Source organism: Vulpes lagopus, chromosome 12, assembly GCF_018345385.1.
Source record: "Vulpes lagopus strain Blue_001 chromosome 12, ASM1834538v1, whole genome shotgun sequence".
NCBI lineage: Eukaryota > Metazoa > Chordata > Mammalia > Carnivora > Canidae > Vulpes > Vulpes lagopus.
This window is the reverse complement of record NC_054835.1, coordinates 64,461,763-64,487,845: the sequence shown is the minus strand read 5'-3', so window position 1 is coordinate 64,487,845 and position 26,083 is coordinate 64,461,763. Positions and strand designations below refer to the sequence as shown.

Here is a 26,083-nt window from a genome sequence, read left to right as displayed (position 1 = left end):
TTTCAAATGTTAATAGTGAATGTTAATGTGAAAATAGCCCTTCAAAAATGCGTATATAACTTCTTTACTACTTAACAAACCACAGAGTTCCAAATGGTTAAGTATATGTGTAAATAAATATTGCTACTTGAGTTCATATTTTGCATATGCTAATGTCTTCCGAAGGATCACCTAAACCTGAAAGAGAACAATTTAAATGTGCATTAGCCTAATACAATGCTATAATGAAGATCGTACCTCATCCTGGATGCTGTTGAGAACAGCAAGGAGTCTTGACTTGTAATTTACTTAAACAAAGAGTGAAATTTTTGCTTTTAGGCTTACGGTTCAAGCTGAATGTCCAATGCATTTGGAGGATTTTCCTATGGATGCTCATTCATGTCCTCTGAAATTTGGCAGCTGTAAGTATGGGGATGAAGATACATATTTTGGGTCTGTCAAATCAAGGGTAGGCAGCAGCATTGCTTCCTTGTACAGTTGCTTCTCATACTGTGGAATGCTTAATATTTGCCCCAAAAGGCATAGAAGTAAAAGACTTGCTGGTTTTACTCAAGGAACTAATTGGCTAGCCCAGTTGTACTCTCAAATATCATTGTATTTTAATCACAGAGTTTAAAATCTCGCTTGCTTTACTGCTAGTAAAGAACATCGTGTGTTTCTATACATGGATAAAGGTAGTCCAATAGCTCCTAATGAAGGTCAAGACCATGTCATTTACCTTCTTTTCCAAGCAATAGCTCCTTAAAAATGCAAAATACATTTTTTTTGTAACTAAGAATGAACTGTAAAGGATAGATTCTATTGTTTATTAAGGTAGTAATCAGCCTGTTGCAAGTGGCAGGCACAGAAGCCGGATCTGTGCTATTATTATCTTCCTATTTTCCAACTAATGGAAAGGATTTTTAAAAATTTCCTAAAATAAACTTGAAGGAGATGATGTAACTGGATTGCTATGTTTAGGCACCTTGTGCTTACATAAAATATTTTAGAAAAGGCTCTGTGCATTTGGCCATTCTCTAGGTCACTGAGGTTATATCTTGTATGTCAAGCAGAAACATTCATTCTCCTGGAATAATTGAAAAGAGGGAAGGTCAAATCATCTCCCTAGGCCCACATTTAGGGCAAGTTCACGATAAATCCACAGACACAGCTCTAAAGCAGCTTCTCTCTTGTGTTAGCATGTCCCATCACCTGACCTTTTCAGAAACCTTGCTCTTTCTGGTATCCCCATCTTTATCCATGCAGGGCACCTTTTGACTTTTTGTTCGCTTGAACAAAAATGCAGTTCCCTTACCTGGTTAAAAATATGTATGATTGAATAGATGCCTTCACCCCATAGACTATCAAGTGAAAGAAAAGAGAAGAGAATGATGGCTAAGATGAATGCAAACTCCTCTAATTATTTTGATGACCATAGTTTCATGGAATGAGAAGTTCAGTCTTGTTTGTTCTGTTCATTCTTACAAAAGGTGTCAGCTCTCAATTTTCTTTGCGAATCTCTTCTTTGTTTAACTACAAAGCCTTCTTTTATTGTCATGGAAACCATCACTTCAATACTGGCATTTTTTCCAAAATTATTTAAGATAGTCAATCATGTTATACAACGTAAACATGATGCGGAAAAAAACTACAGCAGATGCAGCAGAGAAAAACTCATTTGCATTACATAAATGGCATTAAAGAGAAAATTGAAAAGCCTTGCTAACCAAAGGAAAGGATTTATTCGAAATGCAGTATTGGTATAAGAAGGAAAGGAATTTTTCAGTGGACAAGTTATTGCCATTAAGGCACCAAATATAAATGATGTGATGTCTCAATTCTGAATATTAAATAAATATGCCTGAAAATAGTTTAAATAAAAATTTAAAATCCCTTGTCGTGTAGCCACAAAGTAATGAAATGCATGCATGACTTTCTTTTTTTTAATTTTATTTATTTATGATAGTCACACAGAGAGAGAGAGAGAGAGGCAGAGACATAGGCAGAGGGAGAAGCAGGCTCCATGCACCGGGAGCCCGACGTGGGATTCGATCCCGGGTCTCCAGGATCGCGCCCTTGGCCAAAGGCAGGCGCCAAACCGCTGCGCCACCCAGGGATCCCCATGCATGACTTTCTGTATCTAGAGGCAATATAGACAACACACAGAGTTTATTGTTAGGAATTCTCTTAGTAATTGCTTTTTGTTTCATTTTCTTCATGTTTATTTTCTGACACATTGACAATTTGATTTGTATATTCTTTTACTTATCCTTGCCAAGAGTAGGTGGTTGATAACTAAGTGTTTAAAAAAATGGACTTTAGGGGGCACCTGAGTGGCACAGAAGGTTAAACATATGATTCTTGATTTGGCTCAGGTCATGTTCTCAGGGTCTTGAGATTGAGCCCTGCCTCAGGCTCTGCACTCAGAGCATGGAGCCTGCCTGAGAATCCCTCTCTCCCCCTCTGCCCCACCTCCCCGTTCACACCCATTCTCTTTCTTTCTCTGTCTCTCAAAAAAAAAAAAAAAAAAAAAAAAAAAAAGCTGTGCATTAAGCATGGTGTAATAGATTAATTAACAAGCTAATCCAAACCTTATTATAATGTTAGCACAACAGATTTTGACAGAAGTAGCCATGACTTTTTCTTCTAGTCATTTATTTCTCTCTTGCTTAAATGCTCCCTATAATGATAGAATTTCTGGAAATTTATCTTTGTTCTTAAATTAAAGGAGCATCTTTTTGTATGTTTATAATTTTGAATTCATGTTTATTTTGCTTTATTTCTGTTGCCTCACATCTTTATATAGCCTCTTGCTGTTTAACATGACTTAAAAGTTCCTAAATGGGAGTCTGGCTATATTCTGTGCATTAGTCAAAAAAAATATAAATCGTCTTCGGGGATAAAATTGATAATTAGAAATGATTTGGGGATTTTTTTTTCTGGTTGGCAAATATTAAGAATCAGTCAGTATGCATTTGATGTTCAATGCAGATTAGGACTTGAAAATGGATTATGTAACAGAATTAAATGGAATTATTTAATGAAAATCTAACTTAGGGATGGAATTTATAGTGAGATTTGTACAACAAACTATCTTTCTCTGCTTTTATACTTTACTGAAAAACACTGCAGTGGTCTCCTGGCTTATATGTGTGTTAGTGGACTGGGAGTGCCTCTAAGCTGCATTACATGACTTTCTGCTCTATCTTCTCTCACCAGACTCAAAATCTAAAAAACATATTCCTGTCTAACTAATGAAATGCTATAATTGCTTTTTCATAGGAGACACTGGGAGTATCAGTCATCTTCTTTAACATATTCTTGGGCTATTATGCAGATTTCCATGAAAGTAAATAACAATTAAAAGTAAATAACATAATTAAAATAGTATGGGTTTATTGATTGATCTAGCAGGAATGAACTGAGAACTTTCTCTAGGTGACAGGCTCTTACTAGGTGCAAGGAGTGTAGACATGAACAAATCCCTGCTCCTCAGTATCTCACTAGTTTCTTGGAAATGTCACTGCATTTGTGGGATTCCATTTTCTCTTATTTATGTTTAAAAATAAACATCAAAATTCAGAAGTGGAATCATTATACTTAAAAGGTTCATAATTTATTAATATTCACAACTACTGATGTGCATTTATAGGGAGAAAAAAACAAGCCACTTAATGATCTGCAAATGGATTGCTAGTTATCCACATTACTAATGTTGCTTATTTAATCCTAGCAGCAGAATCATCAATGATCAACTAATTGGAATTAATACAAATTTAGACCTTGGAGTAACTAGAATTTATCCATATGCAAATATAGGAATATATCTGTTATTAAAAAATATATGTACACACATATAAAGATATGCACATACACATAATTTTGTTTTTAGAGTCCTATTTCAAAAATCGTTCTACAGAATATAATTTAATTATGGATATAGGTGAATATGTGTATGATGAAAACAGTATTTCACTGTTACAACATTGAGTAGCAACATGCAGAACCCTGACAACATTGTAGTAGGTCATTAAAAGACCACACAACAAGTAAGACACAAACTCATAAACATTCACTTTATTGTGACTGATGCTTAAATGTGAATTGGTCTGTGATCGTAGGCCTTGGCTCAAGGTAAGGAGCAGGGCCATCCCAGAACAATGTTATCAACCTGGAAAACTTGTAGATGGCAGGTAAATGAACTTTTCCAGAGTCCCAGAGATCTAAGGGCAGAGATCTTGCTGGAAACAGCTAGTCGTTTCTCTCTTTCAATTGAGAACGTAGCTGTGATGCTGAATTTGCTCAAGAACCAAGAGTACCTAGTACTTACAACGTTCCCATGAGCAAAAGTTCATAGAAGTTCTTCAAAAAGTCAGTAGTATAGTGAGAATTGACTGCTAATTCAACTGTGGAGAGACTTCCTGCATGGAGAGGTCAGCTGTCTCCCACTGGGACACAGGGGCATGAAGGAGGTGCCAGGGCCAGAGAATGGCTAAGACAAGATATACTTCCTGCCCTCCAGTGCTAGAATCATCTAAATTCTGCTAAGTTGTTCATCTTTGACCAAACAAATCAGAAGGTTATATCTGTTTGAGTGTTGTCTCCTGCCAATCCATAGCTGGGGTGCTGTGAAAGTATAGTCCAGCGAGGCCTGTGTGCATTAATTTTAAAATGAACATGTTTTAAGGACTATTTATATCTTGATGAAACTATAGCACCATTTTTACATGTTACTGGGTGAAGGCTTTGAAGAAAAACCTACAGAACCAAATACAAAGATGGTACTTAAAATAAATACAATGCATTTTGTCAGTATTCTCATATGATAATGTTACTTTTATGTCCAGAGAGTGGTATCATTTTGAATTATAAATATTTCATGAGTGATTGCTATTCCCAAGTAAACCATTTAAATGGGCTTTAGCCATTTATAACCTGGATCAAGGTAAGGTTACTCCAATGTCTTCATCTATGACTTTGGGACTATGGAGGATATTTTAACCATCGCAGGGTGCAGTGGTTTTTGCAGGCTCTGAAGAGGAATTTGCTGTTCATTTCTCAAAGTGGTTACAATGAAGATACTCTATGATCATGATTTTCTCTCTTGGTCTGCTTCACACTGTAAATATTGAAAATTGTAAATTTCAAAGATTTTTTCTTTTACTTTACAAAATATGATCTGTATAATCAATTTTTATAATAGTGATTCTATGTAATATATAACCTTTGATGTTGCACTTTATTGGTAGTTCTTACTAAGTGCTTAATTTTTTTTTTCTAATTTCCTACAGATGCATATACAACCTCAGAGGTCACTTATATTTGGACTTACAATGCATCTGATTCAGTACAAGTTGCTCCTGATGGCTCTAGGTTAAATCAGTATGATCTGCTGGGCCAATCAATTGGGAAGGAAACAATTAAATCCAGTACAGGTTAGTAAAATGACTCTAAAAAAATAGTTTCTAAGAAAATTGATGGGTCAGAGTCACTGAAATATATTAGTTTACTTAAAAAGTTTTGGCCTTGGAGCCCAAGAACTAGTAGCATAGATTGTAGGAGCTTTTTAGATATTTACAGTATCAGACCTGACCCTTTATGAAATCCAGATCTACATTTTAACAATATTCCAAGGAGATGTGCATAAAGTTTGGGAAATGCTGGTCTAAAATAAAAATTCAAAAAGTGCATGTCTTTTTAGACAAGCCAATTTTACCTTCAACCAATATCACAAGTTTCCTAGTTATTGAAATCTTTTCCTTCTATTCTGGATAACTTGTGACTATTCAACACTTGATCTATGGATCATTACTACTGGCCTGTGTGGGAAAGCTGATGCCCTTTCTAAGGGCCACACTCATCTAAGAAAAAGCAGCCGTGTTGAACTGATGACTTTACCTCCGGCAGATATAACCCCAGAGAGCAGAAAGGAGGGTAGTTCTCAGGATTAGATGGAAATGACCGCAGCGGATGAGAGTAGACATACAACACTGAGAGATTCAGAATTGGTGACAGGGTCAACAGTGGAAAATTTGGGCCCAAAGACTGGATCCGTCTTAGAGATGCAGCCAGACACTGACGCTTTAAAAAGCCAGAGAGTTAGAACAATCAAAGCAGAGGCTTAAAGTTGGTTCCAGTGGGGATGTGAGACCTGAGCAAGTAAGATAATTGATGGCCAGAGAGCCTTTGTGAATCCTGTATCTCCTCGGTCAGGGAGCATGACCTGGAGAGAAAAACAGATGTCGTACCTTGGACATGTAGTGCAAGTTTCTCGGTAATATTAAAAGTCTCTTTTAAATATTCTTGCTGTGTTAAAGAGGCACTTAAAGGTTTATATTTTTCATGTCGTATATGTGATAAATTCTTTTTTTTTAAATCAGGGACTGTTCTTTCTCAACTCTGTTCTATTTCCAAAATGTTCAAACTATTGAGTATTACAGTTCCTTAAGCTTCTTAAATTTTTTCTTCTAGGTGAATATACCGTAATGACAGCTCATTTCCACTTGAAAAGAAAAATTGGGTATTTTGTGATTCAGACATATCTGCCTTGCATCATGACTGTCATTCTCTCCCAAGTGTCATTCTGGCTTAACAGAGAATCTGTGCCTGCAAGAACTGTGTTCGGTGAGTGAATAGCTACACATGTCCTTGTGCCCCGCATTATGTTTTGTAGCATACTTTCAAAAGCATTCTCTCTCTTGATAACTCACACCAATGATGTGTGGTGTGTGGAGCAGGGCAGACTGTCTCCACCTTGTAGATGAGGAAGCTGAGCCTCAGGGAGGCAAAATATGGAGTCAGGGTCACACTGTTAATAAGACATGTAGACACCACTCAGATCTTCTCAAAATGCATTTGGTCTTCTTTCTGTTTCACTCCTCTTTTCATTTTGCTTTTCGTTACTTGCCTTCATGTCAGGATAAGGAGAATAGTCTTAGAGGCTTTGATTTGGAGCATAACAGTGCTATATATCTAGGCCTTCTATGTTTATTTTTGCTTTGTTTTGCTTTTAGAGGGACAAAGATGATCTTTGTATTTCCAGTTAGAGAGAACGGGAAGAGGGGGAAAAGATCCCTCACTGACCACCGCTAGTGTGTTTGATAAAAAAGCTAATTCTCTTGTTTTAAACCATGCAGGGGGCAGGGGTCTGCTTCTCCCTCTGCGCCTTCCCTCATTCATGCTCTCTCTCACTCACTCTCTCAATTTCTCTCTCTCTCTCTCGAATAGATAAATAAAATATTCAAAAAAATAAAACAAACCATGCAGGAGAATGACTGCTTTTTGGATGAATGAACTAGGCTGAAACATTTTGTGCAAAGTAGACTGCATTTTGTGTGTGGCCACCTCATTCTTTAAGGAAAGTTTTATTGAGAATCCACTCAGTTGGATATTGCACCAGGCTCTAGGGCTCAGATATATATAAAATACAGTCCTTACTTTCAAGCGATTCAGTATAGTGGAGGGCAACAGAAAAGGCAGAAAGATAATAGCAACACAGATTAGTGCATTGTAAAAGAGGCACATACAAGCTGTTACAAGGTAACGAGAACTTTTTAAGTAGCTTAAATCTTTAACGTTTGAGCTAAATCTCTTATTTTTTTATTTTTTTAAAAGATTTTATTTATTTATTCATCAGAGACACACAGAGGCCAGGGACACAGGCAGAGGGAAAAGCAGGCTCCATGCCGGGAGCCCGATGCAGGACTCAATCCCAGGACCCCAAGGTCACACCCTGAGCCAAAGGCAGATGCTCAACCACTGAGCCCCCCAGGTGCCCAGTCTCTTTCTTTTTAGTTAAGTTTTTTACCTTAATTCCAGTATGATTAACATAACAGCATTATATTAATTTCATGTGTATAATATAGTGATTTAACAATTCTGTATACATCATTACTCAGTGCTCGTCATGGTCATGATAAGTGTACTCTTAATTCCCTTCACGTATTTCACCCCCCCCATCTAACTCCCCCCCAATATGCTTTATTTTAAATGAGTGCCCTCAGTTCTAGTTATTGGGCTGAGGCTTGAAGGATGAGTGGGAGTTTCTCAGACAGATGAGACGAAGCAAAAATCCTAGCTTAAAAGGTTCCGATTGTGCAGTAACATCAAGGGATGAAAGCACAGAGTGTGCTCAGTGACAGTGAGCTGTTTCACTGTCATTGCAGATACATTAGACAGAATTATAGTTTGAAGCCTAGATGAGAAGAGCCTTGTAAGCCATGCTAATGCAGTGTACCTTTATCTTATAGGCTATAGCAACCCATTTTGGTATTCTGAAGGTATAAATATGTAAAACTTTTAGAACAATGCCTGACATTTAATATGTACTACATAACATTAGCTACTCTTTTTATCATTGCACAAATATCAGTTTGATTTTCAACACTAGCAATGAATAATTCAAAAGGAAATTAAGAAAATAATTCTATTTACAGTGGCATCCAAAAGAATAAAGTGCCTAGGAATAAATCTAACCAAGTAGGTAAAAGACTTGTCCATCCATGGAAAAGTGTCAAACTTTGCTGAGAGAAATCAAAGAATACCTGATTAAATACCTAATTAAAAAACAAATTAAATAGGAAAGATATCCCATGTTCATGGATTAGAAAACAATACTATTAAAATGGGAATAATCCCTGAAGCGATCTGTAGATTCAGTTCAATACCTATCGAAAGTCCAGTGGCCTTTTTTTGCAGAAATAGAAAAATCCAGTCCTCAGATTCATTGGGAATTGCAAGAGGCTTCAAATAGCCAAAAGAATATTGATAAAGAAAAACAAAGTTGGTGACTTCAGACTTCCCAATTTCAAAACTCAGCACAAAGCTGCATGAATCAAAACAGTGTGGTAGTGTCATAAGGGTAGATGTATAGGTCAGTAGAATAAAAGCAAGGTAGAAACAAACTCAGATGTTCATGGTGAATTGATTTTCAACAATGGTTATTGTTAAGACCATTCTATGGGATTTTTCAGCCCTTACCAGCAGCTAGATGACCACCATATGCAAAGGAATGAAGTTGGACTTTTACCTCACTCCAGATACAGCAGTGAAAGCAAATGGATACAAAACTTTAATAATATAAAATCTGAAACCATAAAGCTATTAGAAGAAAACATATGGCAAATCTTTACTATCTTAGATCTAGCAATGGAGTCTTAGATTTGACACCAAAAGTATGAGTAACAAAGAAAAAAATAAATAAATTGGATTTCATTAAAATTGAAAACTTTTATGCCTCAAGGAACATTATCAAAACTGTGAAAAGACAACTTACATATGGGAGAAAATATTTGCAAATCGTATCTCTGATAAGAATTTAATATCCTGACTGAATAAAGAATTCTTAAACTTCAAAGATAAAAAAACCAAAAGCTAGATTTAAAAAATGGGCAAAGAACTTTAATAGACATTTTTCCCCCAAAGATAGTATACAGCTGGCAAACAAGCACATAATGTGATATGAAATATTCTTGTACATTAAATAACTATAAATAAAAACAACAATAAAATACATTCCACATGCACTGGGATGGCCATGGTAATAATAAAACAAAACAAAAGACAAGAAATAAGCATTGGTGAGGATGTGAAGAAATAGAAATGCTTTTATATTGCTGGCAGGGAATGTAAAATGATGCAGCCTCTGTGGACAACTCTTTGGCACTTCCTTGAAAAGTTACACATATAATTCCCATATGACCCACCAGTTCCACCTTGAGGTATATACACAAGATTAGTGAAAACATATGTTCACATGGAAACTTGCACACAGATGTTTATCTCAGCATTATTTCTAATAGCAAAAAGTAGAAACAACCCAGATTTCCTCTCATGGATGAATGGATAATCAAAATAATCAAAATGTGCTTTATACTCACAATAGGATATTATTCACCCATAAAAGTGATTAAGTACTATTAGGATGCTACAATGTGGGTGAACTTCAAAAACATGATATTGAGTGAAAAAAAGTGGACACAAAAGGTCACAGTGTATGATTCCTTTCATAAGAATTATCCAGTACGGGCAAATCCATAGAGATGGACAACCGTACCGTGATTGCCAGTAGATGGAGGCAGGAAAAATGGGGAGTTACTACTTAATAACAGGATATTCTTCTAGGGTGATGAAACTTTGAAACTAGAGAGAGGTGGCGTTGGCAGAGCCTTGTGGATGCATGAATGCCACTGAATTGTGCACTTTAAAATGGTTGATTGTGTACTTATGGATTTCAACTCAGTAAAATAGTTTCAGAAACTCATGAGTTAAAAAAAGAAGGCAAGGAATGAGCATTTGGACTTCCCAAGATTAGATTCATAGGTATCTTTTCAGGTACCTATTTCCAAAATTGCAAATTTTTGAACCAAAAACAACAACAGCATCAAAAATTGATGAGGCCAAAAATAAGAGAAAATTTCAATTCAGATGTTTTAAACGAGCAGGTTGCATGATTTTCAGAGCACAAATAATACAGAAAAGAAATTTTAGGAAAAAATTACATATTTGATGTTGAATGGATCTTCCAGAAAGATCTAAATTTTTATTTAAATATGTAACAAGTCAGATATGATAAAATAATGAAGTATTTGTTTAATAAAGGTTGTGAAGAAAATACTGAGGCAAATAAAGACTGAGATTTCATAGCATAAATCACATAGATGCATATGTTTAAAGAGGCCAATAGTAGTCTACTTGAACAGAGATGAAGAGGTGAATCAATATTTGACTTTGAATGAATAGAATGTGTTAGTGTCAGGGCTGCTACATTGGACTATGACAAATGTACACGAGTTTTTAAAGATTGGTTATAAAAGTAACGTGTAAAGTTAAAATTCCAGGCTCTATTTGAAGGCATAAATTTTATATGAATTTACAGGGGTGAGGACCCAAAAGTCAGATTTTCACATCACTTGAAACTGGTAGGTGATAAGAGCATTTTGAGTATTATCTCCACAAGTTATTCTCTGTAAAGTTTGTAATAAATGCAATTCCATGTGAATGTAAAAAATAAAAGATAAATGAAAATCTTACGTCTTGCCTGGAATGGGGCTTGAAAGCTGCCCAGCCATCCTACTCCAGAGGATCTCCCCATCTTTGAACCATCATCTGATTGATACATAACAGTTACCGAGGCCAGGTCTCTACCGTCTTTAAATTTCTCTCTCTGAATTCGTGGTTTACAAGCTAGGGAGAGATCGTTCAATCATCTGCCCTCCTCAGGCCTGTACTGCTTTCTTTGACGGATAACCCACCCACGTGAAAAACTACTACAGTTAAGAGAAAGATGTCAAATTGTTCAACCTTTGAGATCTGACTTCATGCTGTGAACAGAATAAGAAAGCAGAGACAACAAGACAGTAGGTAGGCAGAGGAGATGAAATCACAATGCACATCCCTTGGTATTAGAGACTTGGTTCCATTATATTGGGTTTTATCTATTCAGTTTTTGTGGCTGTAGAAGCCAGCTTGATTTTTTTCAAAGGGACTGCCTGTGTATCTCGGAATGATAAAAGCCTCCTTCGACTTCCTCTGAGTGTTCATACCCAGTGCATTCATTGCACATCAATAAAATACTTGTCGAGCATCCATTTATTAGCACTGTTCTAGATGTCTGGGGTAAGTCCCTGAATGAAAACGGAACAAAACCCCCTTCGTGACGAGGTAACTGAACCTCTGTTGTCGATGGTGTAAGGAAGCACCTGGGAGACTTTTACCCTTACACCTGGGTTTTGTGCTGTCCAGGCCCCTGTGAGTAGACTCTGCATTTCCAGTATCCCAGCCTCGTTTTGTCTTTCTATAAACAGATACATTCCCCTATTTTGTGAAATTGCGGCCCTGGTCCTTTTAGTTGATTAATGTCCATTGGCACTTTATATAAATGAGAGATAATCATAATGAATTTGCCAATTATTATGTCCACATTTGAATCCAGATCATTTTTCGAATTTACGGAGAAGTTATGAATATAGGACTATGTTTATGTATGAATATATGAATAAGCTTTCCTATAAGAAAAGTGTACTAGTATTTTTGTGTTATTTTGTATTTTGGCTACCTCCTCATGTCCTCCCTTGGACTTCTCTGGTGTGTGTACATGGGGTTGAGGGAAGGGAGAGAAAGGGAGGGAGAGAGCTCTCTGGTGTGTCTTATTATAAGGACACTGACCCTATTCGGCCCTATGAATCAGGACCCCATCCTTAAAACCTCAATTAATTTTAATTACTTCCCTTAGAGACTCCATCTCCAAATACAGCCACACTAAGCATTAAGGCTTCAACATGAATTTGGGAGGGTTGTAAACATTCAGTCTGTAACACTGCAGTAGGCTTTTTACTGTTTCTTGCTTCCACTCTTGTGGGACTTGGTTCCCAACATGGTGGCCAGAGGGATACTCTTCAAAATGTAAGTCAGATCATGTCAACCCTGTTCTCTGAACCCACTGGCTCCCCAGTGTACTCAGAGTGAAAATGAAAGGCCCTTCAGAGGTCAGGAAGTCCTAATGCAGCATGAACTCCCTCCACCTCCAAGCTCTACTTCTGCTACCTTCCTGTCTCTTCCCCTTCCCCTAATATGCACACTGGCCTCTCCCTTATGAGCAGGACAATCATTCACTTAGGGGTTTTGTGTCTTCTCTCTGCTTGGACCTCTTCCCCCGTCATCCCCCTAACTCCACCCCCCAACCCCCACCCCAGATACCTGTGTTTCTCATTCCTTCCATTTCCTTAGGGCTTTTCTAAACTCTCATTTTCTCAGAGAAGACTACCTAACCGTCTAACTTAAAATTACCAACTGCTTCCCAATGCTGTTTCTGTTGCCCCAGCCTACTCTGATTTTTTCTCCATCACATGTATCATCTTTTAATATGTTATAGAAAATATATATATATTTTTTTTACAGAATTTGTCTCCCCCTCTAGAATTTAAATTTCAGGAGTGCTGTTATTTTTGCCTCTTTTTAAAGCGATAGAAAATAAGTTGAAACAAAAAGCAAGTGCAAAATGATTTTAGGTAGATGATCGATAAATAGGTGGGCAGATGAGCACATACATTTCTGAGTTCGACAGAGGTAGATTGGCAAAAGCACAACCAAACGAACTAAAAGATGGTTCCCCGATTCTTTAAATTTGGAAGTCAGAGGAGGATTTCCCAAAGAAGTCTGAATGACCCGTGGAAAGAAAAAGTAAATGGAAATTACCCATTGCAGTTGGCTAGCCAACTGTGTTTAGAAGGAGCTCAGTGCGGGGGGCTGCAGCCATTCTGATACTAATTGCAAGATGATAGGGTTCCCCAAACTACCCTTGGTTTTGAGAATTCACTAGAATGTACAGAATGTACTGAAAGCTGTTACTCTCACAGTTGTGGCTTATTACATGGAAAAGATCCAGACTCAAGTCACCCAGGGGAAGAAGCATGGGGCCTGGGCGGTGTCCAGATGCAGCTCTCCTGTCATCCTTTTCACACAGAGCCGTGGACAGCGTCGCTTTCCTGGCATTGATGTGGGACAGCGGGTACAGAGCGTGTTTCACCAGGAAGGCTCACTTGCACCATGGTGTCTGGAGTCCTTGCTGGGGCTTTGTCACATGGGCATGATTGACTAGTCCTGTGGCTGAAGTCCGGTTCCAGCTGCCTAGGAGGATAAGCTTGTGCGGCCTGGTGAAAACACACAAAAGCACCTAGAGCCAGTTGTTACTGGTTGGCTGGCCCAAAGCCCCAGGCCCACTAAGCCCCCCCTCTAAGGTCTATCAAAGCCTAGAGATTCCCTCCCAGAAGCTGGGGGCCAAGTCCAGACCTCTCTCAGGGGCAAGGTTGAAATTCTTTATTAAACATACAGTACACATTATGAAACCGGATGTTAAATATCTAATTATTAAGATTGTCATATTGAGTCATCGCTATATCTGCTTACGTCACGCCCTTATCAATACGGTCTCTCGTTTTCTTCCTCCCTTCTTGCATTCTGACCTTCCCTTTTATCCTGTGTCCTTCATCACTGTCCGATTCTCTCAACATTCAGCATTCCTTTCCTTTCACCAGCATGTCCAGCAAGTCCTTTAGTATCAGAAACATCTTGTTGGCAGTGGAATTGATGAGTGGAAGACATGCTTCTTTTTGTGGTTCCAGAAAGCCCTGCCCAGAATGGGCTCTGTGCACCTGGCATGTGACGCACAGACGCATACTGAAGGTGGTTGTAAAATTGGTACATAAGGACATTCCACTGAAATGTTGAGGGAACAGTCACCCGTCAGGCAGAAAATTCCCTGATAATGAGATGGTTGTCATTTAATAAAGAGAATCGTGACCTGAAGTAGATTAGATCTGAACACAGACTCTTTTTCTTTAGTAATAAAGCAGCTAACACTATTGAGTGCTTACTGCATGTTTGAAAAAAAATAAATATATATGTGGCACCAGGAACAAAGAGGGTATCTCTCAGGCCCTGTCTGCACTTCTAGACTGAGCAAGTGTGTAGCCTTTCTGAACATGTGCTGGCTACCTCATCAAGGGGCGCAGAGGATCCGTGAAACAGCACGTGCCCAGGGGTTCTCAAGTCTTAAATAAAACATAGAAACAAAGAAAACATAGAAAACATACCTTTCCTGTATACTTCATATACTCAACAAACAGCAAGTCTGAGTATTTCCTGAGAACCTGGGATATTGTAGGTTGTTCTCTGAATCCAAGGGGCATGTGTGTGTGTGTGTGTGTGTGTGTGTGTGTGTGTGTGTGTGTGTTTGCAGCACCTGCTGACCCGGGGGCCGCCCTCCATCGGCCACTGCTGATTAGGTCAGTGATGAGTCAAAATACACTAATAGACCATGGCCAGGAAAATTAGAGAGCCTTGCTAGTTCTGCTCTAGAGGCAGCTTTAGAAGTTGTTTTTGGAATAGAGGTGGCCCGGTTAAGCTTGATTGATGAGGATTGAGGAGAATGAGCTATGAGCAAGGGCACCGGGAAAGAACTGAAAGTGTGTGCTAGTGTTTTGTCTGTTTTTGTTTTTGTTTTTGTTTTTGTTTTTAATTTTTAGACTTGGTCCAGGATGTGCAGATATCACTTCAATGCAGTTATAACTCTTCAAGTCATTAGAGCAGCCTATCCAATCCTATTTCTACCCTGAAATCTCATAATAATGAGGGAAAAAAAAGTTCTATATAATCACATTATTGAGCCCCATCTGTTGGTCGTATACTCTCGTAGACACTTCACATTGACTCATTATTTAATTTTGAAAACAAAACGCAACAAAACTCGAGTTAAGAAATTAATTGTCCCCCTTTTCCAGACAAGAACATTGAAGGTATGAACCTGGAGGTATATAAGCAACCCTTTCGTTATCAGTAGGTCAGAAACAAAGAAAGAGTTTGACCTTCCAGCTCTCTGATTCCAATGCTTTCCCATTTTCTACTGCCTCGTTAGGTTGTCAAATTACTTTTTCATTCTTTTCCCTTTTTCTTTTAGAGCCCGAAATCAGAAATAATGCTGGGCGATTGCTTCTTACATGGGTAATTTCTGTTTGAGAGTCAGGCTTACTAAAAACATAGGTCAGAATTTGAGGTGAGTCTTCACATGTGAATTTGCTACTTACTATTAGGATCAGCAGCTGCTTATTGAGGTGTTCTGGGTCCTTGGCCCTATTCCTTGCCCTGAAGTTGATCCCATCCGATTATGGTACAGCAGTTAATACACTGAATGACTTTCCAAGTTCATTTCTTCCAGGTGACATGTTCTGTATTTTTTTAAAGATTTTATTTATTTATTCATGAGACACACACACACACACACACACACACACACACACAGAGAAGCACAGGCACAGGCAGAGGGAGAAGCAGGCTCCATGCAGGGAGCCTGACGTGGGACTCGATCCCAGATCTCCAGGATCATGCCCTGGGCTGAAGGTGGCGCTAAAATGCTGAGCCACCCGGGTTGCCCCATATTCTGCATTTTTAAGCAAAATTAACCTGGTTAATCCAGGTCTTTAAAAGTGTAGCTTCTCAAAATAGCATCACCTTGGTCATTAGAAACTCCTGTTTAATCTTAGGTGAAGAAATTTGATTATTGCTTTCGACTGCGGTCTTTAAAAAAGCATTTCTCTATAATTTACATTGTCTTGGAACTCATCTGTGAAAGTTTGATAACCTTAGAGTGTATATGAGGGAGAATCCAGGTGTTTCAAAAGTGGGTTTTGTTTTTTTGTTGTTGTTTTAATTTTTTATGAATATATATTTTTCTTCCCTTAAGGTTTGAAATAACAGAATGGAAAAACAATGGCTTTTCTACTCTGATCATTTTACTGTTCATACAGGTTGAGGTCATTAAATATTTAGTTTCACTATAGCAAAATTTTGAGTGCATATTTATCCTCCGTTTTTAAACTCTCAAGAAAATTCAAGTTATTATCTATTTTCATGTATCCTAGGCTTTGAAGGAAATGATTTCCATTTGGATGACTTTTTTGTGATAAAAAAATTTTTAATACTGCATTATTCATCAAAAGTAACGTAGTATCTCCCCAGTTAAATCACCTCAGGAGGCTATAAGAAATCACCAAAACTATTAACATTTGAACAGTCACCCTGCATTTTTATGGCAATGCAATTACAAGACTGAAATAGTAAAAGGACTTGATAACAATGGAGGGTTTACACAGGCTAGTGTTTTATGTAGTCTCCTGTTCTTTTATTGTCTTATTGTCATCCTACTGAATATATTATTTTCTTTTAAATTCATAAAATCGGAATATTACTGTCTTAGTTCAAGCTGCTTCAACGAAGTACATAGACCGGGTGGCCTGTAGACAATAGGAATTTATTTCACACAGTTTTGGAGGCTGGAAGTCTGAGACCAGGATGCCATCACGGCGGGGTTCTCACTTGTGGATTGTCAGCCTCTCATTGTGTCCTCCCATGGCTGAAAGAGAGCTAGGTCTCTGGCCTCTTCTTAAAAGGGCACTAATCCCATTCATGAGGGCTCCACCTTTATGACCAAATCGCCTCCTAAAGGCTCTACCTCTGTTACACTGGAGATCAGATTTCAACATAGAATTTGAGGAGAATACAGACACACGGTCCATAATCCTTACTGTGATATGTAGCAGTGACACCAGACTGGAGTTTCATGGGTAATGGAGTAGAGTTATGGGGATCCCAGAATGATATTCCTGGCAGGCTGCATTCAACAATTTTTAGATCCAGCCTTACTTTAATCCAGAACTTCCATCTCATTCCTGACACTATTTGAGCTTAGATGTGAACCATACTAGGCTTCTTAGAAATCACCTCTCAAATGTAATAGATGATGACTGATGGGTAGTTCTTGTAAGAGATTGGTCTTAAGCCATAATGATGCCCCTGAATCCATTTGATAGCAAAAGGCGATCAAATTGTGCCTAATCAAGGAGATCAGTCCTGTCCTTTTAGAAATCTAGGAACTGGGTAGTTCAGTCATGAAGATGATGGGTTTAACAAAACCAGAAATAGATGTGAACCCACCCAGAAAACACTTGGGGCTTTCTTGGAACAATAGAAGGATGGATGGGAATCTAGTTCAAAGCTTTCCTTTCTCTTCTTTTATAAACCGTGTCAATCTATTTCTCAAGGTAGGAAATGAATGAACTGAAGTAAAATACTAGGCATCCCTTTAAGTAGCATAATCCCAGTGTCTTTTGATTTTACGTAAACCACCACTAGATGGGACTCTTGCATCCTTGGTTTGGATCTTAGCCTCTTGCTCCACACTCTGGGGCCTATTGAACTCAGCAGTAACAGGGAAGCTGTAGTGCTCTTTGTTTGACAGGTTCTAAATGGGACATTTGTTTATATCATTTAATGTTCCAGCATATAAAATTTATATTATAATTCCCATTTTAGAGATAAAGTCACTGAGGCTGAGAGATAGAGAGGGGAAAGGAAGAATTTAATATTTGTTGAGCAATTCTGTGTGCTGGGCATATGTTTGGACCATCCTCCCAACATCTGTAAAAAAAATATATCATCTCCATTTTGCAGATGGGGGGGGCGGTTGCTGAAGATGAGCAGAGTCACCTAGCTGCTGTGGCAGGAGTGGAATCCAAACCCTCGCCTGATTTCAGTGCACATTTGCCTGGGTAGAGCCTCGTCTCAAGTAACCTAAATACTTTAACGCATGATATAAATTTAAAATTTATTAAGATCTGGGAATGCCTAGGTGGCTCAGTGGTTGAGCGTCTGCCTTCAGCTCAGGTCGTGACCCCAGGGTTCTGGGATCAAGTCCCACATCGGGCCTGCTTCTCCCTCTGCCTGTGTCTCTGCCTCTCTCTCTGTGTCTCATGAGTAGGTAGGTGAAATCTTATAATTAATTAATTAATTAATTAATTAATTAAAAATAAAAAAAATTAAGAGCCTAAGGGCTTCAGGGATGGAAGGATTAGATTCATGATATTGAAAAATACACTCTATGGACATACAACTGACTATAGATTAGGCGTGTGACTTAGTAGTGTGGACTTTTGAGACAGACTGCTGGGTTGGCATCCCACGTCCTACTTGATAGCAGCATGATCTTCAGCAAGGTGCTCAACTCACGCGGCCTGTCTCCTCAACTGCAGATGAGGATGACAGTAATACGTCTCGTAGGCGCTTCACAGTGGCACTTTTTATTACCCAATCTGGAGTAATAGAAGAATATACGGCTTATGTGCCAAAGACTTGCACTGTCTTTACATCACATTTATATCACAATGTTCTGATTAAAACTCTGTTTTATTTTAAAGCTGACTAGACTCTTAACTTGTATATTCCTTCCTGTAGAACTATATATAAGGTCCACTGCTGTTACTGTTCAGTCTTTAAAATTAGTTTTTTCAATCAGCGAACCCACAGCTAATGAGAATTCACTGTTGCCAGAGTCTTGAGTTCGGCGGCAGCAGTTTTAAAAAAACACAATGAGCCACATGCCCACAAGCCACTCAGAGTGTGGAGGAGTGAGACAGACGTGTAAATAAGTAAGCGAAGTGAAGGATTATGGGTGCCAAGAGAGAAATCTATTAAAATAAGGTAAGAGCAAAAAGAAGAAACAACTATATTTGAGGAGGAACCCTTCAGAGAAGCCCAAAGGGAAGGAGAATCAAGTTATGCCTTGCAAATTAGCATCGTGAAAAGGGCATATTCTAAGCAGAGGGACATAATTATCAAAAGCAACATGAAGCATATGGAGAACAACCAATTATTGACCAGTATATCGTAAACATGGGATTCATTTCTTTGTAAGGATGATTAGATAGATAGAGAGGCCAGTTCATGTAAAGCCCTACCTCTCCTGCTAAAGCCATGGAAACTGCTTGAAAGGTGTTTGAGCAAGGGGTTGAATTTGACATACCTGGGCTTGGGGTAGAGGACTATGGGGACTATTGGATAAATGCATTGAAATGGTCTGAGGGACACAGAGCGATTGTTAAGAGGTGATTGGCCTTGTCTGGGTGAGAAATAACAAAAGCATAAAATAGGACAAGAGTATTGGTGGAGAGGGAGTTACAGATTTGAGCGATCCGAGGGAGGGCGAGCATGCAGGACACAGTGCATCTGAAGGGGTGACAAATGTAGTCATTGCAGAACACGCCTAGATTTCTAACTGAGTGACTAGATAAATGTCATGTTGTTCCCTGCAGTAGAGAGTCATGGAAGACATAATAGGTTTTGGTTCAGTTGTGAATGTTTAAGAATTTGAGGCATCTGTGGGACTATCTCTGTCAGATTAGTGTAGTAGTTTTCGCTGGTGCCCATTTCCCTAGTCTTACCTTCCTCCATTCCATTCTACACAGTGCAGCAAAAGTGACCTTCCTAAAACTCGATTTTCTTACGTAACCCTCTCCTGCATGAAACCTTCCTGTGGCTCTACTTTGCAGCCACGGTCTGAACTTTTTACCATGATTACAAGGTCTTCATGAGGCCTCCCCTGCCACCGTGAGCCCACCTCTTCCTATGTTGACCTACATCAGACCTAGGAGCATGTTTTTTTCGTCATTAAATATATCTTCCCATCTCCTTTTATGTATCACTTCTTCCAGGAAGCCCTCTCTTACTCCAATATCTCGATAAGTATCCTTAGGTTGTCTTAGAGCACCCCCATATCTTCTCCATCACTTGTTATACTGTCTGTATAACATGCCTACCAATCATCTGCATCGTCTAGTAGGTTATATTCTCCTTGAGCATTTAATCTATGTTTTTTAAATATACTCACGTCTAACAAAGTGACAAGCCTAACATGTTTTTTTTAATTTATTTTTATTTTTATTTTTTTATGTAACATGCCTAACCAAGTGGACTGGTTCTACATTTTTAATGAAACAAATGTCGTATGGAAGGTTCAATAAATTTTTACTGACTCCACGTGGAGATATTCAGAAGATGGTCAGATATTTGGGTCTAGAGCTCATGAGTTGGGAGAGGATTAGGAAATGAGAATAAATGATGCTGTCAAGAGAGAGCAGTAACATAAGAAGAATGGAAGAGCAGTATATTGCTTTGTGGAATATCAACAATTCAGTGACCAGTGCTGAAGGGAGAGCCTACAAAAAGAATGCAGGAAGAGTAGTTAAAAGATGCCGTGTGCGTGGGATACTTGCAGCTGTGGAATCTCTACGTAGATGGGACCAGGCTGTCTGCAAGTGGGGCTTGGGACCCCCTGGAAGCTGCACTGGCACAGCAAGCACGCTGACCTGGCTAGCAGGAGGCCAACGTCGGCGTGTTTGGGTTAGTTTTATTATGGAGCTTGGCATGTTAGAGGGTCCATACAAAACATCCCTTTCTTAACATTTTCGTAGGAAAATTTCTGAAGACCCACAAGCCTACGTCTGTCAGAGATGATCGTCTTTTAATTAGCTACAGCATACTAGAAATTTGTATTCTAGTGGTGTACACCAAATCAAGACTACCGTTCTCTGCCTCTCTTACTGCTCAGTGGAGTCGTATGACTCATCCTCAAAGACATAGGAGTAAAAGTCAGATGTCTAACTTTCCGTTTGTGGCCTTCAGCTCAGTGAAAAGGGTATGGCTCTCCTCCTTTCCCCTTCTGCTTGCTGGACTGCGGGTCGAGTGTTGGCAAGCTCTCCTGAACCTTCAGAATATGAGCAGCACCTTAAAAACGGCAGAGATGTAAGAAAGAGGAAACCTAGACCTTTGGTGCCAAGGCCATTGATGCCCTTGGATGTCGTATATGAAAATTGTTAAATGAAAGTCGGGAGGTGAGGGCTTTCGTTGCGTTTTGTCTGCTTTCCTGCTTGCTCACTCCAGAGAGTAGTCTTTAGCTGGTGTTTAGCTTAATACCTTTTCCAAGACTTAACTGTAATGTTACATATATGTTGATATACATATTACATATATATGTCATGTGATGCATATATATATATTTATTTAGCTGCCCTAAATATATTCTACATACTGTATGCACATATATATATACACATATATATAGTATTTCGAACAGAGTTATTGAGCACATAAATGTCTACATACAAACTGTGTTGCAATGATCATACATTGCTCCAATATTATTATTATTTTTTAAAGATTTATTTATTTATGATAGAGAGAGAGAGAGGCAGAGACACAGGCAGAGGGAGAAGCAGGCTCCATGCAGGGAGCCCGACGTGGGACTCGATCCTGGGACTCCAGGATCGTGCCCTGGGCCAAAGGCAGGCGCCAAACCACTGAGCCACCCAGGGATCCCCCCATTGCTCCAATATTAAATAATGCAAGGCATCCATCTCCCTAGTTACTGAATTCTGGAAAAAATCGCTGGTATCTGACTATTTCTATGTATTTGTGTGTTTAGCTCCACACACACACAAATATACACATTCATTTCTGTGTCTGTATCCACACAACTAGGTATATTTGCTTCATAAGCTGTATTCATTCATTCATTTCAAGATTATGTGCCAGACGCTGTGCTAGACATTTCAGATACAAAGTGAGTAAGAAAGATACGATCCCTACTCTCACAGAGGCTACAGTCTGTTGGAGGAGATGGGAAGGCGGACAAGTGAAGATATTATATCTTCAATTGTTATATTGAATATAACAATATCTCTTATATTCTGGGATATTCAGGGTGCTCTCTGATAACAGGGAAAGGGTCCTCAACTTGGATTTGGAATCTTAACTGATCCTTATAGCTTGAGGCTTCAGTACTGATTCTCCAGAGTCCCTAATACTCATATACATTTTCTCACGTATGTACTTCATGTTCATAATGATAGTAAATAAATGTTAATCTATATTCATGAAGATCTTTAACCTATTACTAATTTAACAGTGTATATACATGTTACACTAGGGTCAGTACTATTACCATATGAACTTTCTTCCTTTCAATCTTAAAATATAATTTTGAGTATGCTTATGGTGAAAGTACTAACTAATTTGGCCAAACTTTGTTAAGTAGTAGTTTTGCCAAAGATACTGTCAAGCCAATTGGTGTGTGTGGGATGAGGGTGAAGAATACTTGATTAAAGTATTAGTTAATTAACTTGATTAAATAAATCAGGTACGTGGGATTAAAAACTTTGGGTTGATTTCTTGAATTTTTCTATTTTTCATGAGTTATTTTAAAATGATGCAGATACCATCACAGTATTATAGCGATATGCTCAAATTATAATTCATTTTGGTTTGTTTGTATATGCTTCCTAAGTTCCTCTTCTAAAATTCCGCTAGCAGGAATGCGGTAGACTATCAGAGCACCTATGTTTCAAATTTAATTATGCTGGCCAAATTCAGAGATTGTGAATTTGCCTTGTAGACCGTCAGTCATCTGCTGACATAAGCCCCAGGAGGTTGCCTATATTATATTGATTTTGAAATATTCTCCAGTTTTTCTGATTGTCTGTCAAGCTCAACCACCCAGAACACAACCAGAAATTCAGAAGTAGAAAAAAAAATGGACATTTGACTAATAAAAAATCTTGTTATAAAAAAATCTTGTATTAAAATCAAGGCACTGGGCTTCAGGTTTCAGCACTGACACGTGAAGAGCTTGCAAGTTGTCACTCTCATCCTTGCAACAAGAAAAAGCTGAACAAACTGAAAATTAAAGACTTTCATTGCATTTGTAAGAGAATCAAGGTGACAGGCAAACTGCCATCGCAAATTGTGAAGAGGCAGACAGACACATTCAGAGAGATGCAACTAAGTTTTTGGGTTTTTTTTGTTTTTTTTTTTTACCTGCAAGAGATGCTGCTTAAAGCATCCTGCACTGGTAGAGTCACTTAAATGCTCATTCTGATGAATGTCTGGAGACAGTGTCTGGACGAGTGTGACAATGAGAAGCTCCTAAGGCCAGAATCTTTTGATGGAGCCTCGCATGTTCATGGGCATTGCCTTCAGGAATCCCACCAGGTTCTAAAGGTAAAGAGCTGAGCAATATGCGTTCCTGTCTACTACAGTGGGAGAAGAAGCAGCAAGCAAAAAAATCATTTTGAAGTACACTCAGTCCTTATCCACAGCAAAGCCATGCCCAGAGGAAGGGACTGGTGAGAGCCTCATCCCCAGTGCTTAGAGGCCATTCCTCCCACTCCAGTGCCTCTGGCCTTACTGCCTCACCTGAGGAGCACGAACTAATAAAACATTGTCAACAGAGATCAGAGCTTCAAGGAAATCAATGGGGCATGCCACAGCCAGCAAGGGAATGAGAAGAGTGGGGAACAGAACTGTGTCGGAGGAGAGACACCTGCGAGGATTACAGCCTGAGGCACAGGCCCACCAGAAGCCTGAGATTTAATCGGGAGATTATAGAACCTTCCCATCACACCAGTGAAGCTCCAGGAGTAGGATAGCAGTAGCTTTCAGCAGAAGGAGCTGAAGACACAGACTCTCTGGGAGGAAGAGTACTTTGGGAAGTCCAAAGTCAAGAGGGGCAACCACAGCAAGAACACGAAAGCAACCTGGATCCCGGGGAGGATGGAGGGAGCATGAAATACAGCACCCCAGCAGCCACATTAACAGAAATCCTTCACCAGGGTCTGTTTATCTCAGTTCCTGTGACCCGACTCAACACGGTCAACTTTTAACAAGGAATTACCAGTGATGTGGGTCAGTTGTATCTCAGCGAAACTGATGGGGGAGATGAAAAGAACTAGAAGACATGCCAGAAGGAGAAATGAAAAACAAGACACAGTTGAGAGGAAAAGCAGACAACAGAATCAGACTTCGATATGACATAGGTGTTAGGATTATGAGACAAACAGTTAAAATAACTATGGTTAATCTGTTACTATCCCTAATGGAAAAAGTAAACGACATGCAAGACAAAATCAGTAATGTAAGTAAAGAACTGGAAACTCTAAGAATCAAAAAGGGTGATGGAAATAGAAAACACAGGAACCCTCTGGGTGGCTCAGCAGTTGAGCGTCTGCCTTTGGATCAGGGCGTGACCCCAGGGTCCCAGAATCGAGTCCTGCATCAGGCTCCCCACAGGGAGCCTGCTTCTCGCTCTGCCTGTGTTTCTGCCTCTCTCTGTGTTTCTCATGAATAAATAAATAGAATCTTAACAAAAGAAAGAACTAGAAAACACAGTAACAGAAATGAAGAATGCCTTTCATCAGTAAACTCAATATGGTTGAAGAATGGATCAGTGATCTCATATACAGAGCAGTAGAAACTTCCCAAACTGAAACTCAAGCAGTAAGAATAAAATAGTTGAATGCACAACAGCAAAAGAGAAGAGAACATCCAGGAACAATGCCAACTGGAATTTGAGAAGGTGAAGAACGGGAGAAGAGAGCAGAAGACATTTTGAAGGCGATAATGACCAAGAACTTTCCAAATTAATGAGCAAACTATAGATCCAGAAAGCTCAGAGAACATCAAGAAGGATAAATACAGAAGCAAAACAAAACAACCGAACAGAACACCTCATTCATACCACATGCAAGCCGCAGCAAAACAAAGGTAAAGAGAAATGTGGAAAACCTAAAGTTAAAAAAAAAAATAACAAAACTGTAGAGGAGCCACAGCCAAAGTAATATTGTTACGCAGGGAGTGATCCTGTCACCACCCTGCTTAACGTGAGCTCTATCGTGGTTTCCTATTGCTCATGAAGTCCTGTTACCTGAGCTGATTTAGCAGGTTTTGGATTATCTGGCTCCTGCCTCTCCCTCAGCCTCATCTTCTCCGAAACTCCAATCTGCTGTCTTCCCACCTTCCAGGCTTCTTTCCTTTCCTCTCAAATACCATGTTTCCTCATTTCGCCGGGTTCTTGGGCCTGTTCTTTCTCCAGTCTCGCATGGTCTTCCCCAGCCTTGGGAGGAGGTTCAACTCTAACTTTTCCACTTATTTCCTTAGAGAAGTCTCACTCAAATTCCCAATCTGGGTAGATCCCCCCAGTCAACAGTTCATGAGAAACCTTGTCCAGTTGTGATGGCAGGTTACTTTGTGCTCTTTCAAAAAATGCATATGGTTTTGCTCACATGCCATTCACAGCTCTACCATGTGCAGTGCAAAAGGAGGATGAAAAGCATACTTGGAGTTAGAAAAGAGGGAATATGTTTCTTACGGATTTCCTAACAAATTAATGCTTATCGATTGCCGATCATTCGAGTAGTTTGGTAGATATTTATTAATTCATTTAAAAACGAATTAATGACCACCTACTCTCTGCTGAGCATCCTTTTACCTGTGGGAGAGAAGACCAACAAGGCTCTCCTCCATATATTTACAGGGTTGGGGGGAGGATACCTTCATGTAAACCAACAGAAAATTCAAGAAAGACGCAATCTGCTGGGGGTGTGCGTAAAATGAGGTCACTGGTGCCTGTCAAGGTGAAATCCTGCAGAATGAGCAAACTGCCTGTGTACTGAGGCATTAGCAGGATGTGAGCTCCCACGTGCAGGGATCTTTGCCACTTTGTTCATTAGTGTCTTCCCAGGGGCCGTGAAAATACTTGACATTTAGTAGGCACTCAATAATTTATTTAGGGGAAGAAATAGGAATTAGGAATTAGCTGAGTTAAAAAAGAGGGATGAGTAAGAAGGAAAAGATCCTAAGTAAACAGTATGTATATTTCCTAGACTGGCAAATTACCCAGAGAAAATACTCATGACCCTGCAACTTCAACTTCTAATATGAAAAT

At 39.1% G+C, this 26,083-nt stretch overlaps 1 protein-coding gene across 5 annotated transcripts in view; it reads left to right on the top strand.

The window, feature by feature from the left end:
• GABRA2 (gamma-aminobutyric acid type A receptor subunit alpha2) overlaps positions 1-26,083 on the top strand; it is a 121,511-nt gene that overhangs the window by 71,074 nt on the left and 24,354 nt on the right. For all 5 annotated transcript variants that reach the window (XM_041723901.1, XM_041723903.1, XM_041723900.1 and 2 more), the window contains 3 exons: positions 319-401; positions 5,271-5,414; positions 6,451-6,603. In XM_041723901.1, the coding sequence (XP_041579835.1) occupies positions 319-401; positions 5,271-5,414; positions 6,451-6,603 (380 nt within the window). The remainder of the gene's footprint in view (positions 1-318; positions 402-5,270; positions 5,415-6,450; positions 6,604-26,083) is intronic.